The following is an 18,065-nucleotide window of genomic DNA, read 5'->3' on the forward strand; positions in this document are numbered from 1 at the left end:
AACTTGGACACTTTCCCCAAAGTCTGTTGTTTCCCAGTCAAGCAAATGGCCAGGTGAAGTAAACAACAGTGTTAGGTTTGCATTTGCACTCTCTTAATTCTTTCTTACCATCTTATCCAGGTGGCACTCTGCTGTGCTAATCTGAAGATGGAATGGCCTGTGAGACTAGGTGGTATGTGACTCAGGGAAGGGACTTGGGCACAAAAGAGTACTCAGCTGAGATCCTAAGTGTCATCCGAACTGTTGAGCCCAATCAGCCTGTGATTTCACAGTAAGGTTCAGAGGGAAATTCTGCTAAGGACGAGGGTGCTAAAGCATCACTGCGTCTGAGTTGTACCTCGTACTCCTTGGATAGAAGGTAGTTGGAGTCAGCTTGCAGCTTCATGAAGTGCCCTTCAAACTGATTTACTTTTATTGGGCTATAGTTAAAATATAACACAAGGAAAAGAAAATTACTGAAGGGAAAATGCCATAACCGGTTAAAGCTGTATTTCAAAAGCAGATAATATAGTAATTAAGGAGTTTTCTGTCTTACCAAGAAGTTTTCCGGTTACTGTGAAAGGAAGCCAAAAGAAGAAAGACCTCATTAGTAAACATCACATAATACAATCAACTCATCTTGCAGTAAATCATGTGAAGGAAGATGGGGTGCTCACCCTTTCTGGCCCAGGTTCAAGTGGACAGTTAATGGTCGATCCCGGCGGATGCTCAGGTGGGCGGAGGGTCTTTCTCGACCGTGGCTGTAACACAAGGGACAGGATTTATATTCTGATTTTGGAACTTGACTTCAATACACTTTTCCATTTATGGCAAGGCTGTGCATATTTGTGCATCTATGGATTTTTCGGTATTCATGTAGATTTACACCCAGCCAACGTCTCTTGGAAGGAGGGGAAGAGAGGAAGAGCATAAAGGAGAAACAGATTTTTCTCACTCAGAAACGGATCTCTGCAATAACTGAAGATTTGTCTTCTGGTTTTTGGCTACAGGTCACAATCACTTCCCACACTCTCAATAAAACTTTCCTTAAAAAAACCCCCAGCAAACCTTAGATGCAAGACATGACTTCAAGAGAGATCACAGTATGCCAAATAAAAGAAATTCCGTAAGAGAAGACTGTGTGGCATTGAGACCACATGCTTTGGTTCTTTTTGGTCTCTCCTTAAATTAGCATAGCAGATATGAGCCATAAAATGGTGATGTCAACCATACTTTTCAGCATATTTCAGAAAAGTGTTTGGGCACACAATTTGCAGACATTTCTGTCTTCATGAGGAGATAGAATCACACAGTTTTGTGTGTGTCTGCAAAAGGTGTTCTTTCACATTCAGATAAAGCTGCACATAGCCCCTCAGTCATTTGGGAAGGGCAAAACTCATCAATGGGGTCTAGAGATGTTGAAGAAAATGAGTCATGGTTTTAGGGTTTGACTTTTGTTTCCTTCAAACACACAGGTGATTTAACTGAGAGACATGAAATTATTTTCCCTTCTTACTATTCAGACTAAAGGGTATTTTCAGTTACATCTGTAAAATTGTGGGTTCAGTCACCAAAGGGATGTTTGTACTCACCTTGCTTTCTGTCTGCAGATGAATAAGGCAACGACAGCCACCAGCATGCCAATTAAGAACAGCCCAGCACTCACACCTTCAATAACTCCGAACAAAGGCTCTGCAATAATCCAGAGGGCAACAACAGGCCCAGGTGGGCACGTCAGTGCTAAAGAAGCAGTGAGGGAGCTAGAAGCTCTACCTCCCCAGGAACATAATTATGAAGAATTCAAACGATGCCCCACACTGAGGCATGTACTATCTAAAGTATGGGAGTGCACAGCCAACAAGATGCAACACGGGCTACTACCCTGTAATAGGCAGGTTGGTCATTACACTCTTGAAGATAATGGTATTTAGCTTTTAAAGGAATTTTGGACTTGTTTGTACTTGTATGTAAAGCTTGGGACCCTTGAGATAAATGCTACCAATTTGCCACCAAAATAAAAATGCTATTTCATTTGCATAAAACAAGTTAGAGCATCTGGGACTTCAGCAAATCCAGTGGATTGCTGAGTTATTTTAACAAAATTTTATTTTTATTTTCTGGCATAATACTGCCACTGTGAGTTTATAAACAGGTAAGAGTAGCTCATTTTAAAAAATAGTTTTGTTGAAAGATCATTCACATACCATCCAACTCACCAGTTTAACTGTATGATTCAATAATTTTTAGAACAGTCACAGTTTTGCAAACATCACCACAAATTTATAACGTTTCCCTCATCCTCTCCAAATAAACCCCATGTACTTAGTGGTCATTCTCTATTCTCCCCTCCTCCTAGCCCTTGGCAACCCTAATCCTTCTGTCTTCACAGATTCGCCTATTCTGGACATTTCACATAAACTGAATCATAAATATGTGGTCTTCCGTGATTGGCTTAATTCACTTAGCATAATGTTTTCAAGGTTCAGCCATATTGTAGCATTGATCAGTATCTCATTCCTTTCTATGATTCAATAATATTCCATTGTATGCACATATGATATTTTTTTATCTAGTCACCTATTAATGGATATTTGGGCTATTTCTATTTTTCTGTTATTATGAATAATGCTGCTAGGAACATGTGTTCAAAAGTTTTTGTGTGGATGTATGTTTCCATTTCTCCTGGGCATAACGTAGGAGTGGAATTGCTGGGCTAGATGGTATCTCTAGGTGTGACATTTTGAGAAACTGGAAAACTGTTTTCCAAAGCAGCTACACCACTTTTCATTCTCCCAGGTAATGTATGCAGTTTCCAATTTTTAAAATATCCTTGCTAACACTTGTTATTGTCTTTTGAATTATATTAATAGTTATTCTACTGCGTGCGAAGTAGTGTCTTACTGTGGTTTTAATTTGCATTTCCCTAATGAATAATGATGGTGAGCATTTTTTCATGTGCTTATTGGATATTTGTATATCTTCTTTGGAGAAATGTCTATTCACATCTGCTGTTAGTTGTCTTTTTGTTATTGAGTTGTAAGTTAAGAGTTCTTTACATATTCTGGATACTGGAACCTTATCAGATATATGATTGGCAAACAGTCTCTTGTATTCTGTGGGTTGTCTTTTCACTTTCTTCATGGACTCCTCTGAAGTACAAAAGTCTTAAATTTTGATTAAGTCCCATTTATTTGGGTTTTTTTCCTTCTTTTATTGCTTGTGCATTTGGAGTCATATCTAAGAAACCATTTCCTAACTCAGGGTCACAAAAAAGTACTCCTGTGTTTTCTTTTAACTTTTACATTTAGGTCTATGCGATTAGCCCACTTTTGAAGTTTCATTTTAAGCCCTTGGATTTATTCATTCAATGTTGCTTTTCAAGACTCATCAAATCAACAGAATCATTTTTCTTTTAATTGTGGTTAACATTCTTTTTTGAATATATGTTTATTATCTTCCTATACTGGATTATATACAATTTTTGTTGTAAACAATATTTCAAAGAGGAAAATATTCTGTTTACAAAGCCTCTACTTAACATTAAATTATAAAGCAAACATTTCAAAATCATCTTAACTGTGTTCTGATCTGTTTTGGGTTTGAAAAGTGGGAGATTATCCTTATATTTGGCATAAATAGATGGGAGTATTTGTGGGGCTGAGTCATTTTTGTCAGGCAGCATGACAGACTGTTTTAGCTCTAAAGAACTTCCTGAGACCTAGCATTGTGAAACTTTGGCTTCAGAAAAAGTCTGGGACAGATCAGGTAACAAGGGAAAATGTGCTGAAAAATGATGCTTTTCTAAGCCTACGAAAATATTCCAAGGTAGTACAGTGCACAGGTTAAGAATTCAGGCAGAAAGTGCCAGAATACCACCTCTCTTTCCTTTCCCAGCTCTGCTCAGCTTTATTCAGCATGGTCACTGAAGGTCTCCTTGATAAGGGGACATTTGCACAGACTCTGAGTTACTTAAGCCCTTGGTACCGCAGGTCCTCACCTCTAAAATGGGGATGATAATTGTATCTACCTGAAAAGGTTGTAATTAGGATTGAATAAATTATTCTACATACAGTGTTTAAAACCACCTCCACGGAGATGGAGACCAGTAAATATTAGCTGCTGTTATTACTCAGGTTTTCCCTCTAACACACAAGAGAAGTTTCTTTAATAAATTTATGTAAAGTTTTTCAAGTTAACATTTTTATAGTGTAAAACAACATATAATAAGCAAAAGGAAAAAGCTCACCTATAATCCCACTACTTTGAGATATTTGTTGTTAAAACTGGTATTTTTTCTTCTAGTTTTTTTCCTATACATTTCTATGTATATGCATGTATACTTTCAAAAGCCTTTTGTATCTATTTATATTTTGACCTGCACAAGCTCTTTATTTGAATGTTCTCACCCACTATTAAAAAATTCATGTTCAATAAAAATAAATCTGGTAATTTCTACCTTTTTTTTTTTTATTAAACTCCCTTCAGTCCATTTTCCTATAGAAGTTGTGTAATTCCTCTAATCCACATCAATCCATAATCACAGAAAGATTAAATTTCAGGGAAAAAAATAAAAGTTCCCCCCACCATCGTCCAAGTTAGCAGATCTCCTCCCTAGAGGTCCTTATAGGTGACTTGGTGGCCGGTAGAAATGTGGATAGATAATAATGTTAACCTTACCTGACTCAGTGGTGATAGGCAAAGAGAAAAATGTGTCTGAATAGAGTGGCTTTGTGAATTCCTTTTGGTTCTCATCAAACAACTGTGTAAAAGCTCGAATACTGATTCTGAAAAGGAAACAGATTTATTTAAATACAAATTAGTGTCTGGCCAGAGTAGGGCTGACTGAAGAATGTGTTCAAGCAGAAACAGGGTAGGCACCTGTCAATATGTATGTAAGGTAGAATATGAATTATGGTCAGACAGACCTGGGTTTGTGCATTCATTCATTCATTCCTTCATTCATCAAATATTTATGGAGCCCCTACTGTATGCCAGTTCCTGTTCTAGAAGAAAGAATATAAAAGTTCCTACCATCCCAGAGGTTACGTTTTTATGGAGGAAGTCAGATAAAAAGTACAGAAATATAATATGCCAAATGATGATATGCACCATTAAAAAGAAAAAAGCATAGTAAAGAAGATCCAAAGCAATGGGTGTAGGACATGTGAGACTGCTTTGTTCAGCACAGTCAATAAAGGTCTCCTCGATAAAAAGATATATGAACAGAAATCTGAGGAAAGGGAAGGAGAGAGCGATGGCTGCAGTCCAGGCAGATGCGAGGCTCTGAGGCAGGAACGTGCCTTACTCCAAGGAGGCCAGCCTGGTAGAAGCACAGGATATGAATGAGGGAGTATTAGCAGGTGAGAGCAGCGATATAGATGGTGCCAGACCATGGAAGACCCAGAAGGCTGTGGTGAGCATTTTGGCTTTTGTTCTGAGATACACAGAAAGCCACTAGAGGGCGTTATTTGGATCACTTGGGCTGCAGCAGCTGGGCGATCAGACAGAAGGGCAACAATAGAAGAAGAGAAGGTAGTCGGTAGGGGATTGCAGCAGTCCAGGTGGCAGATGTTGGCTCGGACCAGAATGCAGTCGTATTGGTAGTGAGAAGTATTGGATGTTTCAAAGAAGGAGCTGAAATATTTGCTGATGGATGTGCAGTAGTATGAAAGGGTGGCATCAAGGATGACTCCACATGTTCTGGCTGAGGAGTAACTGGAAGAACGGAAGTGCCATTTACTAACATCGAAGAAGACCACAGAAGGGAACATTGAGGGGCTTGGGAAGATACAGAGTTCATTTGTGGGGGTGGGCAGTAACTCTGAGGTGCCCATTAGAGCAGTCAGATGAGTCAAATGCCAATATTATTAGCATTATTGTCATTGTTGCTATTTAAAAAAATAACTAAATACACAAATAAAATTTTGTATTAAACATTACATTACAAATAAAATTACATATCTCGTCTTTTTGGCACTAGTTATTTTCTAAAGGGCCTTGTTTGTAAAAATTTTTAGTTTCATTGTCATTGTTATAAAATTGACTTAATGCCTTCTTTATATCTAATTGCTGAAATTATAAAAAGAAACACGGTCACTACTTTTGAAAACTAAAAAACAATATAAAGAAATACAGCAAGTAGTAAAAGAAGGAAGCACATATTAAACTGCAAATGAGGACACTGTAATTTGGAGGAAACCATGTGTATGGGCATGAGGATATGGGGTGGCCTGGAGCACAGGGTTCCAAGTAAGGGACAGTGTGAAATCAAGTGGAAGAGGCGACAAAAGGCCATCTGGGAGCAGAGCAGTCCATCTACAGACTAGAGTGGTGGTCTGGGCCAGTGGTGATGAGAACTGAAAAATACTAAAAGGCATTGAGAAGAGAGGCCAGATAGGACCTGGTCTGAAGAGGAGAAGGAAGGAATCAAAAAATAGTTCTAAGATTTGAGCTCAGGTCATTGAGGAGAAAATGGTATCACTAATAGAAACGGGAGCTACACTGGGGAAAGAGGATGAGCCTTGCTTGGGCTCTATTTGGGTTAGAGTGGCATTGAGACATTGCTTTGGAACCCTCCGGCTGACACATGGGGTTATTCCAGTCACCTGGACAGGAGAGCTGCTGAGGTGGCTGCCTATGTGCTGATGGGAAATGGTACCTGGAGATCAGCTGGCCCTCAATTCAATAAGCAAACAGGTGTAGCTCTGAAAACACCGAATTATAACCTTAGTCTGGATGAAAAGCCTGTTGTACTCATCATTGGACCTAAAGTTCATGTTCTCTTGGTGAGTCAGGTCTAGTCTGTAGGGCTGCACCCAGTTTCTGGGGACATGCTTTAGGAAGCATTAGAGACCACTCGAGGTGACTGACCAGCATGATGGTAGAGAAGACTTAGAGGAACATGTTAGTTGACTTCAGATTTAAGGAAGATTGCCTTGCAGAAGAGGAAACAGATGCAATCATTCCCCTCCTTGAAGACAGAACTAAGCTCAGTAGGCTAAGTCATAGAGGCGTGGTTTAGGAACACAGAGTCACCCTCTAACACCTAGAGTAGGAGCCGGTGAAGGGCTTTAAGTCACTGAAGGGCTTTAAGCAGAGGCTGGAGGAGAGTCAGGTCTCCTTCAGCTGCAGCAGAGGACTGCCACCCTAAGTTACAGATTGGCTTGGGCCACCTCTTGGTTTCTGTCTATCTTGAGATTCTCAGACTATAGGTTTACTGATAGAGGATCAGGTTCCGTTTAGAGGGGAATACTTTTTCTACTGTTAATTTAAATCCTATGAAAGTGAATGGAAGATTCTTTTTTTTCCTTAAAAACAACAACAACAACAAAACACCTAGATTTGTTGAACCCAAAAGTATCTGGGCATGTCCTATTATAACAAGAGTAGAAACAGGCCAGGAGAAATAGTTCTGACTCTCCATCCTCTCCTCCTAACTCATGCCCAGGTCTCAGTGTGATCTTATAATATGAATCAGATGACATATATCAACCACATCTATCACATCTATGATTTCTATCTCTAAAAGATAATTGCTAAGTCAAAAATTGTACTTCTAGGAATAATAGACTGTTGATGGAAGTGCTACGGGAAATCCCCGAAGTGTAACCAGCAGTCAATGTGCGCTAAGTGGGAAGGTGAGAAGTTGATGCGTGTTACTAACGTCCTGCACCTTTGAAAATTTCCAGGAGTCTATTTGATGATAAAGATTTTTTAAGTATTTGTGCAGTAATTTATAGTGTGGAAGAACTTTTACAAATATGGTTCTATTTGATAACCTCTCCAATATAAGGAAGCTTATTGTATTACTTCAGAAGTTTGGAATCTGAAGCTTGGAGAGTCCACGTGTCATTCAAGACCACAGAAAACCATGCACCACATTTCCTAGGCCAGCACCTGGTACTCATCCAGAATCCTGCCTCATCCCGTCCTCTTGGTCTTGTCTTTCCCGCTTCCTCTTTTCATGCGATACCCCAGCCCTGCTTGAAACCAGACTATTTGCTCTTCTCTAAACAATTTGTGTGTTTCTGCTTCTGTGCCTTAAATCTTTGTCCCTATTTCAATATTTTCAAACCCTTCTATATTTTAATGCCCAGCAAAAAAGACACCTCCTTCAAGAAACCTTTTGAAGTTTCATAGCATTTATTTACCTACACCTCTCTTATGACCTTTAACATTTCTGCTCTCACCACATTATAAATTCCTTGAAGGCAGGGATCCCATCTTATTGATCTTTATTCCCTGTGGCACCTGGCCTAGCGCCTTTCACAGAGGAGGCACATGGATTGAATATTATCAGCATGATAAATTTAATAATATGAATAAGATTCTTTTAATGAATAGATATCTGATAGTAATTATTTCAAGTTTAACTGTGTCCAGAATCAGAAAATTCTATAGCACAAAGCTAGAGTTCATGTGGTTCAATGTCCTCTGTCTGAGGAAAATGAGGCCAAGAGAAGCTCACTACCTGATTGTGGTCACACTGCTATTTTATTTAGAATAGAAACAGAACCAGATCAGCACTTTCCTAACCTCCAAACTGCTTCTCAGCCAGCATGTTCTGCCTTTTCTCTTCCCGTATGAAACAACATTGATTATACAACCGAGTAATAGGAACCCAACAATGAATGGGAACACATTACATTCATTGACCTGATAAATTTGCATATCACGTAAACCTCATGTTTTCTCATTTCTTTCCAATCCTCTTTTGTCTTTTTCCATGTTCCTTCCTGCCCACCTATTCTTTCTGGAGAAAAGATGCCTGAAAGCATTGGGGATCACTGTGGTGATGATCGTCTTGAGATGGGCAGAATGCTGACCTCCCGGAGCCAGAGGTCAGCAGCAAGCACACAAGCCACTAAGCATGAGGTTTTCCTATGTGCCCTGAAAGCCACGTCTCCTCTCAGCAAGTGCTATCTGCCTGGCATGCTTTTCACAGGACTTAACTAAATGTATATTGGAATAACAGAGGAAAGCTGTGTCCTAGAAAACAAACATGTACGACATGAGTTGATTATGCTATAATTAGAATGTATAACTTTTCATAGAGTATCTTGGCTCATAAACGTTTTTTTGTGCCTGGTACTTGCCATATTGTTTTATAACCAATATCAGGTCTGTCTCCTCTATTAGACCATGAGCTCTCTCAGTGTAGTGAAAAGGGTAGGGGATTAAGCAAAGGGTTAAAAGCCACTGGTAAATGGGAGATTAGAAGAAAGTAGGGCCTGGGTGCTGTGGAAATATAGCTGAGGGTCCAACTGGCCGACTGTGCATTGACAAGGGTGGCATGGGGCTAGCTGAGAGTTGAGCTGGCTTTTGAACAGTCTGAAGGAATTCACTAGCCAGACAAGGGAGTGGCAAGCATCCCAATTAGAGTGAAAAGAATATGCAAAGGCTCAGAAATAAAAGACAGATGTCATATTCAAGGAAACTCTGAGGAGTGAGGAGCAGCAAAAGGGCAGGGTGTACTGGGGCATGCAGTGGGTGACAAAGCTGGTGAGGGAGGTGGGAGGGAGTAGGCGAGGGCTTTGTGTGTTCTGCTCTGGGATCTTCAGTTGCTCCTAGAATGGAACAGGAATCACTAGAAGACCTTAATTTAGAAGGGGCATGACTAGATTTGATCTATTCCCCAGGACAACTTTGTCATGTTTTGCAGATGAGAAAAATGAGGATTAGAGAACTGAATTGCTGTTCATAGGGCTAATGCTCCCGGAAAGGCACCACTGGAACTCAGGTGCAGGGGCTCTCCCTAGGGCCTTGGCAGCTGTGAAGGACAGGAAGAAAGGTTCTGGTCTGGACATGAACTATTTATGGCTTCTTATTCTCTCTCTCTTAAATGTAGTGATGAATCACCTTTTCTCTTCTCTCAAAAAGCAAGCAAACAAACAAAAACAGCCTTGACTTTTTAATTCACAAAGAGAAAATAGCCCTTGGGAGACTTTTGCTCAAGTTACCTCAAGCCTAAGTGGCTAAGGAGCAGAGGCATCTCTTGATTTCAGCATTCTGATCTCTCTTATATTTCTCTGCTCTGTCTGAGATCTCACCTCCTTAAGGTAAATAATGGTCTCTTCTCAAAGTAAACATCACTAGTAAGTTGTTGTATGTTTGTATGTTTACTCTGGAGGTGCAAACCTTGGATGGGGTGGCAATATCATTTTTGTGGTGCATGCTGGGCAGAGGTAACTAACTATACAGAGTTCCTGCCCAAAGTGAGCACTCTGTTTTAGAAAAGCCATTGGCCTTCCTTTGTTGATCTGAGGGAGGAGCTAAGAGTCCTCTCAAGTGCGATGTCAGGTCACTGTCTTCTTTTGGACCTGACTCAGGGCTTCAGTAAACCTGGGCAGTAACCAGCAAGAATACACACTGGCCCACTGAAAACCTGACTGGCCCACTGAAAACCTAACCATAGTGGCTAGATATCAGCTCTGGGAACATACAACAGAGAAGGTACATCCTTTGCAGAAGTACCAATCTTGAATGCCTGTATCTTTACATGAAAGATGGCAGCATAGATTCTCTTTCTCTTGAGGACCCTAGTTTTGGGTGCTAGGTACTTCTGCCAGTTCCCACAGCTGGGAAGGCCTGCTGGCTATAGCAGTGCTTCCTTGGATCAAGCCAAATAGCTGCTCCATTCCATCTGCCCTCTTAGAGCAAGGGAAGGATACTCCCATTCATTCAGGGGCCTTGCCCTTGAACAGTTCAATCTGGACCAAAGAGCTTTTTCATCACCTTCTGTTTTAGAAGATAAATACGTAAGTGTAATTTGAGTACTTATTGAAAGTGGAAGATAAAATCTCATACTTCTTGGATCTCCCTAACTCAGTCTTTCTACTCGGGCATTTTCACAATCATTGACCTGGGAATTAATTTGACTTGTATGAACTGAGTTTTAGGAGAAAAGGACAATCCGTTAAGAACCTTTACTTATTCACATAATGAATTAGAGCCTTTGCACAGTGCTCAAGGTCCTTTTTATACATTACCCATGAAAGGAGGCAGGGATACAACTATTATTAATCACCCAGAAAAATACAGAGCAGGTGATTTATCTACAGGAGCGCATGTGCATCAGATGCCCAGGCAGCTGAGCACCTAGTAATGTGCCACGTCCCTTCCAGAAAAACGATGGCAATACATCTGACCTGTAGGCGGTACGTGGCTTCAGTGGTCCATCACAGAAATGTTGCTGATTGGGATCGCATTTTCCACCCAGGCTCTCCATCTCTGCTCCAAGTTTAATGTTAAAACTCTTCGAGTTGCTGTCAGGACTTTCGGCACATTTGCTGGCAAAATAATTGGTCTGATACACTCGAATGGAGGCATTGTGTCTGTATTCCAGGTAGGAGGGCAGAGGGTGCTGTTGTTCTGGCTTCAGCTCATCACTGCCTGGAGGGAGAAAACCCACAGTGAAGACCAACTTTCTTGTGACTTCAGTGATTTCAACCTAGGTTTCTTTTCTTTACTTTTTCTTTAAAATAGATTTTATTTATTTATTTATTTATTTATTTTTTAGAGAGAAGGGAAGGGAGGGAGAAAGAAGGAGAGAAACATCCATCAGTTGCCCTTCACAAGCCCCCAACCCAGAACTTGAAACCCAGGCCTGTGCCTGACCAGGAATCGAACTGGCAACCTTTCGGTTCACAAGCCAGCACTCAACCCGCTGAGCTACACCAGCCAGTGCTCTATCTAGGTTTTTAAGGTTGACTCCTCACCATCTCCAGGCATTCCCAAAGTGCAGAATTTGTGATCTCAAAGGGTGCTGTGAAATTCTCCCAATAAAATTAATTTTAATTCATTTTTTCTAAAGTAAATTAAAAATAAATAAAGTGTGTATAAACAAATTATACACACACACATGTATATATACACATATACATATATACCATCATTTTTCTTGAAAATGAAATGTATGTGTGAGAGGGTATCACAACTCCAAAAAGTGATACCCTTCCTGTGAGAGTTAACCTACTCAATAAGCTCTTTACCTTGCCAATAATCACTGTAGCTAAGTTAATAAGGAAATCCCTATGACCTGGGAAGTAGGGAAAAGATAAGAAAAATCAAGTCCAAAGCCAGAGAAGCCACCCCAGCAGCAGTTCCACTTGCCACACCCAGTCTGATTACTGTTCCGGGTACATGACTGTTATCTTGAGCACAGTCTAATCCTGGCTTGAATTTGGCCCCTCTTGCAGAACACTTCCCAGAACTCCTCCCCCTGTCTACCCAGCCTGTTGTGTGTTTTGGCACTGCAAATCAGTTCTGATGGTGGCTGGAGGAAAGCATAATTAGAAAGATAAATATTATGGAGATCAAATACCATTTACAATGAATGAACTTCAAGAAGTGGTACAGTAGGGGTTCATCACATCCCGGACTCTTGTTTATTGATATTTGCTTAAAATGAGTGAATTTTGGTATTATTTTGTTGGCAGTAGTTGAAAAGGAATGTAGGATGAACATCATACTATAAATACCATTTATATGAGAGGGATTGTTACCTTAGATCAGCAGGGGAGCATAGCCCATCTCCATGGACATCTTTTTGATCACTGCCTTTTATCCATGTAGCAAACATCATCTTCCTTGCAGCCTACTTAAATCTAAAGTCTCTCGACAGTTCAATTTATCTCCAGTTATGAGGTGTGAATAAACCTGGGATGCGCCACTGACCGTTGAAATTATTTAATTTTGCATACCCAGCTTCAGTGCAGTTAAATAAGATATGAAAGCACATAGACTGTTCTATACCCAGAGAGACTACAATACTATTTAGCTCCAAGATTTGCCAGGTTTAAAAGTGTCCCATTGCCCATAAATGGGTTAAAATAGTCAAGAATGTGTAAGAAACTCATGTGCAGCACCTTAAACAATTTTGAAAAAATGTAAGATATGAAAAATATATCAATGTCATTCCAAACATTTATTTTGGAGAAACAACAGTGGCAAATACACTTATGGACATGCGTACACCAACATACAACACTTCTGTGTTTTGACAAATGTTGATGTATATAAACATCTCTGAAGATCATACTCATTGGTTGTGTGCAATGTTGTTAATAACCTAGCATCTTCCCGATCCATAGGCATTAAGAAGACATTGAATAATTTGAGAATGAAATAACTAGAGAATAAAACATACTATTGAAAATGCAGCCAAGAATGGAGGAATGTTTTGTACGATCATCTTTTTCCTCCCTCAAGCTTCTGAATACTTTTCTGAATTGGTGGGTGGTTTGGAGCATGATTGGTTGAGGTATTTGAGACAGGGACAGGTGAAGACAGCTGAAGCATGTTGCTGCTTATCAGCAGACCCAGAGAGCAGTAAACAGAACTGAATGAGCAGTGAAGGAGGTTGAAAGAGTCAGTACATGCCATGCACTTCCAACAATGCCTGACAGATAGTATGACTGAATCAGAGATGATTATTGTTATTACTGTTGTGGTTGCTATAATTATTGTTATTCACCCATTTAATAATTATACCCAGCAGATAATAGGCTTATTGTTGAAAGAGCCTTTGAGCAGTTTCCTTTTACATCTCCCTACATCAGTGACCTTTGAGAAAGAAATCCTGCATCTTAACAGCAGAATGAACTCACTTACCATCAGCCTCTCTCACTACCACTGTGAAGTATTTCACCGCACCATTGGTGTCGCTGAACCAGCTGCAGTTGAAAGTAAAGTTGATGGAAGATTTGCTAATGAGCACGTCCTTTTTATTCACACGGATATGTGGAGGTGGGGGAGGAGGGCCTGGGAAAGGAACCAAGAAGGGTCACAGTTCTGATTTTACATGTGAAAAATAAGCAAAATGAAGGTCTTCACTCACCCACATAGTCTCTCTCTTTCCCTCTCCTTCTGTGCGTGTGTGTATTCTCCCTCTCTCTCCCCCCCAATCTGTGTGTGTGCGTGTGTGTGTGTGTGTGTGTGATCAAGACAACCCCCTCCTCTCCTGAAGAGAAGCAGGCAGAAGAAGTGACCTGCCAGTGACATAATGGAAGAGGCAACTCCTCAGCAGGATTTCCTGGACTTGTAGCATCAAATTGCTTAAAAGCTCCATTTTAGCTCTAACTGTATCAGGCAAAGTGATGTATTTAAATACTGACTCATTTAGGTACTTTAAGATCTTTTAACTTGTTTGCTGCCAGGGTACTTTATGCAGAGAAATGTTTCCATTTCCCAGAGCCTTTTAGGTCCTACTCTCTAGGTGACAACATGACAGGATCATGTGGACATGAACTGTACACAAGTGCACAGAGGTGAGACACATGGCAGAGAAGGGCGCACACCGTGTGCACACCGCCGGGGACACTCACGGTCTATCATTGTGATGGTGCTGTCTTCCACCACCTCGCTGGTCATGCCAGCTGACTGCACCTTGATGGACACCAGGTACCTCTTATGGGGCACTAGCATCATAATATTGAGCAGAGATTTTTCCTTCTCCAGCTTTCTGGAAAACTCAACCTCTTGAGTGTCCATTTTCCGGCATTCAATGCTATACCCGTCAAAGTCAGAATCTGGAGGGATCCAAGAACAGGCAATGGCCGTGGAGTTCTGCGGCCGGCAATGCAGGTTTTGAATCTTGTCTGGTTCTAAAGGAGAGAGAGGAAGGGACACTTTTCACAACTCTATGAGACACTTTTTTTTCAGCTCCCTTGGGTCCAACTATCTCAGTCATCTAAATAAGTAATTCCCAAACTGAATTTAAATTGTTTTCTGAAGAAAAAATTCTCATAGATCTCCAAGGTAATGTCTGCCTGCTTGCCAGATTCTATTTTGAGAAATAATAAAAGTAAAAATGCTGTCCCTTTAGAGAATCACCAGGTGCCAATGCGACTGGAAACACAAATGCACACGTGGGCACTGAAATCAAGTGACAGAAGTCAGATGGAAGGTAAGACAGAGTAAACTAGAAATCAAGAGTGCAGCTCAACCTGCCTGAATTCAAATTCCGTTTCCCAACAATGCACTCTTGGGCAAGTTACTTAACAGATCTGTGCCCCTTCTGTGAAGTGGGGAAATGAAGATAATCAATCATCATATGGCTACTGTGATGATTCAACAAGTCAAAACTTGCATAGACACCTAGAACAGTGGCTGGTGTAGCAATTGCTCAATAAATGCTAGCTTTTGTAATGAGAAAATTAAGAAATGGCATTATTGACCTGTTCCCCTTTGGGTACCGGCCTCTGTCCCCGTCCTCCGTTTTTTTGCCTGTTCCTCCATGCTTACATTCCATGGCACTAAAACTGCTTGTGGTTCCCCACACAGGCCACACTAGACTATGCTCCCCTGCTTATGGTCATTCAGTTTCATCTGCCTGACAGAGTGCCTGACCCAGGAAGGACTCAGTGAATGGTAACTGCTCTTACTGGTTGAGAACGTTAGAAGAACCAGTAAAAGATTCAGTCTAAAAGAAAAGCACTCATGCGGCTGTACTGGTTAGGCTGCCCTATATAAATAATTATTTATATATCTCTAAAGCTAAACTGTACAATTTAAATAAATGATTTTTGAATTTTATATATTTATTTAAAATTTTATTTATTTATTTTCAGAGAGATGAGAAGAAAGGGAGAAAGAGGGGGAGAGAAACATCAATGTATGGTTGCCTCTCACACACCCCCAAGTGGGGACCAAGCCTGCTACCCAGGCATGCGCCCCGACTGGGAACTGAACTGGTGACCCCTTGGATCACAGGTCAGTGTTCAATCCACTAAGCCACACAAACCAAAGCTGCATTTCAATTTTAGCACCTGAATCATTTAAAAAAGAAAAGTTCTGCCCTGGCTGTGTGAGTCAGTTGGTTAGAGCATTATCCCGATACACCAAGGTTGCAGGTTCAGTTCCTGATCAGGGCACATACAAGTGTCAACCAATGAATGCATCAATGAGCAGAACAACAAACCAATGTTTCTCTCACCCTCTCTCTCCTTTTCTCTCTCTCTCTCTAAAAAAAAAAAAAGAATTAATCAGTAAAAAAATAAAGTTCTCAGTTCCCCAATATGTAAAATCAAAGGTGTTCTGGTCTGTGCTTTAAATGTGCATTGAGGTCAGGGGTGCTACACTGGGATGATCTCTCTAAGACCTGCTTTGCCTCTCCCCAGGAATTTCCAAGGAGCTTTCAGGCTCTGGAGAAGAACTTGAAACCTAAGTCTAGACCACCTTATTTCATTCCGGGAGTCAAAGCTGTTGTAAGGATTACATTTTAAAAGCCTGACCCATTGCTCTATTGACCATAGCACAAAATACAGTAACAATCTTCAGATGGCAATAATAAATGACGTGAACCCACCAAAAAGGCTCACAAAAGAACTGGCATTTGAGACAAGCAGTAACTGTCTTTTTAAACATTGACTGCTTGTTAAACTTTTGAACTCCTTTCAAACCAAGTCAGAGCTGAGATCCAAAGACACCTTCCCTTTCAGCCATGGAGAATATGCATTCTAATTAATAATTCTGATAATTCATGCAAAGCATAATATGGAAACTTGCTTCCACCTTTTTCCTCAGTTATTTCTTTCTCCTCCTTTTCACCTCTAAATCCCACCTGCCTTCCAAGACTCAGGTCGCATCCCAATTCACTAAGAAATTATTTCTACTATGAGCAAGGTGCTCTTCTAGGAACTGTGAACAGTAGAAAAGTGGATACATTAGCCTTAACTTCTAGGAAAACAGCGGACTCTAAAATAGTCATAATATAAGGTAGAAAGGAGAGTGTATCAGAAGAAACAGGAAACAAAGGTGCTGTGAGGCATGACAGACACATTTCTGCTGCTGGAGCTAGTGGTGGGCCGGGGTTAGCAAAGGCTTTCTGGCAAAGATGACACCTCACCAAGATATTGGGAAAGGCATTTTAGGTAGAGAAAGCTATGTACCCAGGCACCAAGGGTGGGGCTGGGAGGTGTGAGAAGACGGATGATACAGAACTCCAAGTTATTATTCATTGTGAGTAATTGGCTATGGAATGATTTTACATGAGAATTATAAACTTCTATTTTGTTTAATTCTTTTATTTTGGGTTTTCTGATAACCACAGCCAAACCAACACTAACTAATGCAATCCTCAAAGTCCCATCAGTCGTTCCTCATAAAATCCAGCACCACATCTCCCTGCATGCTGGTTGCCCTCCTCCTGCACATGCCCCCTTTAGTAAATGCCACTCTTAAATGCCTGCATCTGGGACTGAATACAGTCCTCCAGATGTGATCTGACCAGCCCAGCCTCTACTGAGCTCTTAAACTGCACACCTGTGATTCAATCACACATTCCGCAGCAAGCCACTGAAAACCCACCCCGAGCTTGCTATAAAACAAAAGCTCTTAGTTCTTTTTCACATATTTATCTTGACACACACCTACTTGATCCCAAACTGGTCTTTGAATACAATATGGAGCACAAATTATAATTGTTATAGCATTAATGTTTGTTGAATAAACAACTATTGGCATAAATTTCTGATTTTCAACTAGGTATTTTATCAACAGCCACTACCTGATCTGAGAAACTACATTTACTAGGTATTACTGAAAAATAAATATTTGGATGGAGGTTCCTAGGCTGAAAAGTCTTTGTTTCTTTGAGGTTTATTTATCGATCCCAAAATGCCTTTGAGAAGAAACTGGTATATATTTCATTGTTAAGATATTTTTCTCTTTAGGATTTATTACAACATGCCTTAATTGATCCCTCTGCTTCTGGTTTGCCCCTTTCCACCTACTTCTTACACTGTACCTTGAGTAACTTTCTCAAGTATAAATCTGATTATGATATCCCGGCCAAAAACCCTTCAGTGGCTCCAACTGATTGAAGATAAAGTTCAAAGTTGTCACCATGGCTCACAAGACATTGTATAACCTGATTCTCCTAATGTGCACCTTTTATGCTCTGGCCAACTAAACTCCTTTTTGTTCCCCTCGCTTTCCTGGTCTTGGAATATTTTAGTCTCTCTACTTGGAATATTTTCCACTTCTTTCCCCATCTCCACCTGGCAAATCTTACTCTTTCCTAAGGTTTTGATTTGGATGTTTCTTCTTCCAGGAAGCTCCCGTGCATTGGGTCAGACGCCACTACC

The 18,065-nt window shown here is 40.5% G+C and overlaps 1 protein-coding gene across 2 annotated transcripts in view; it reads right to left on the reverse strand.

The window, feature by feature from the left end:
• The window catches only part of PTPRB (protein tyrosine phosphatase receptor type B), a 106,878-nt gene that overhangs the window by 16,790 nt on the left and 72,023 nt on the right, over nt 1-18,065 (reverse strand). For both annotated transcript variants that reach the window (XM_090273619.1, XM_090273620.1), the window contains 8 exons: nt 14,304-14,582; nt 13,591-13,740; nt 11,127-11,370; nt 4,657-4,763; nt 1,572-1,671; nt 657-740; nt 536-553; nt 338-419 (listed from right to left, as the gene is read on the reverse strand). In XM_090273619.1, the coding sequence (XP_090129745.1) occupies nt 338-419; nt 536-553; nt 657-740; nt 1,572-1,671; nt 4,657-4,763; nt 11,127-11,370; nt 13,591-13,740; nt 14,304-14,582 (1,064 nt within the window). The remainder of the gene's footprint in view (nt 1-337; nt 420-535; nt 554-656; nt 741-1,571; nt 1,672-4,656; nt 4,764-11,126; nt 11,371-13,590; nt 13,741-14,303; nt 14,583-18,065) is intronic.

The sequence above is a fragment of the Furipterus horrens genome, unplaced genomic scaffold (genome assembly GCF_987537825.1).
Source record: "Furipterus horrens unplaced genomic scaffold, mFurHor1.1.pri manual_scaffold_4, whole genome shotgun sequence".
NCBI lineage: Eukaryota > Metazoa > Chordata > Mammalia > Chiroptera > Furipteridae > Furipterus > Furipterus horrens.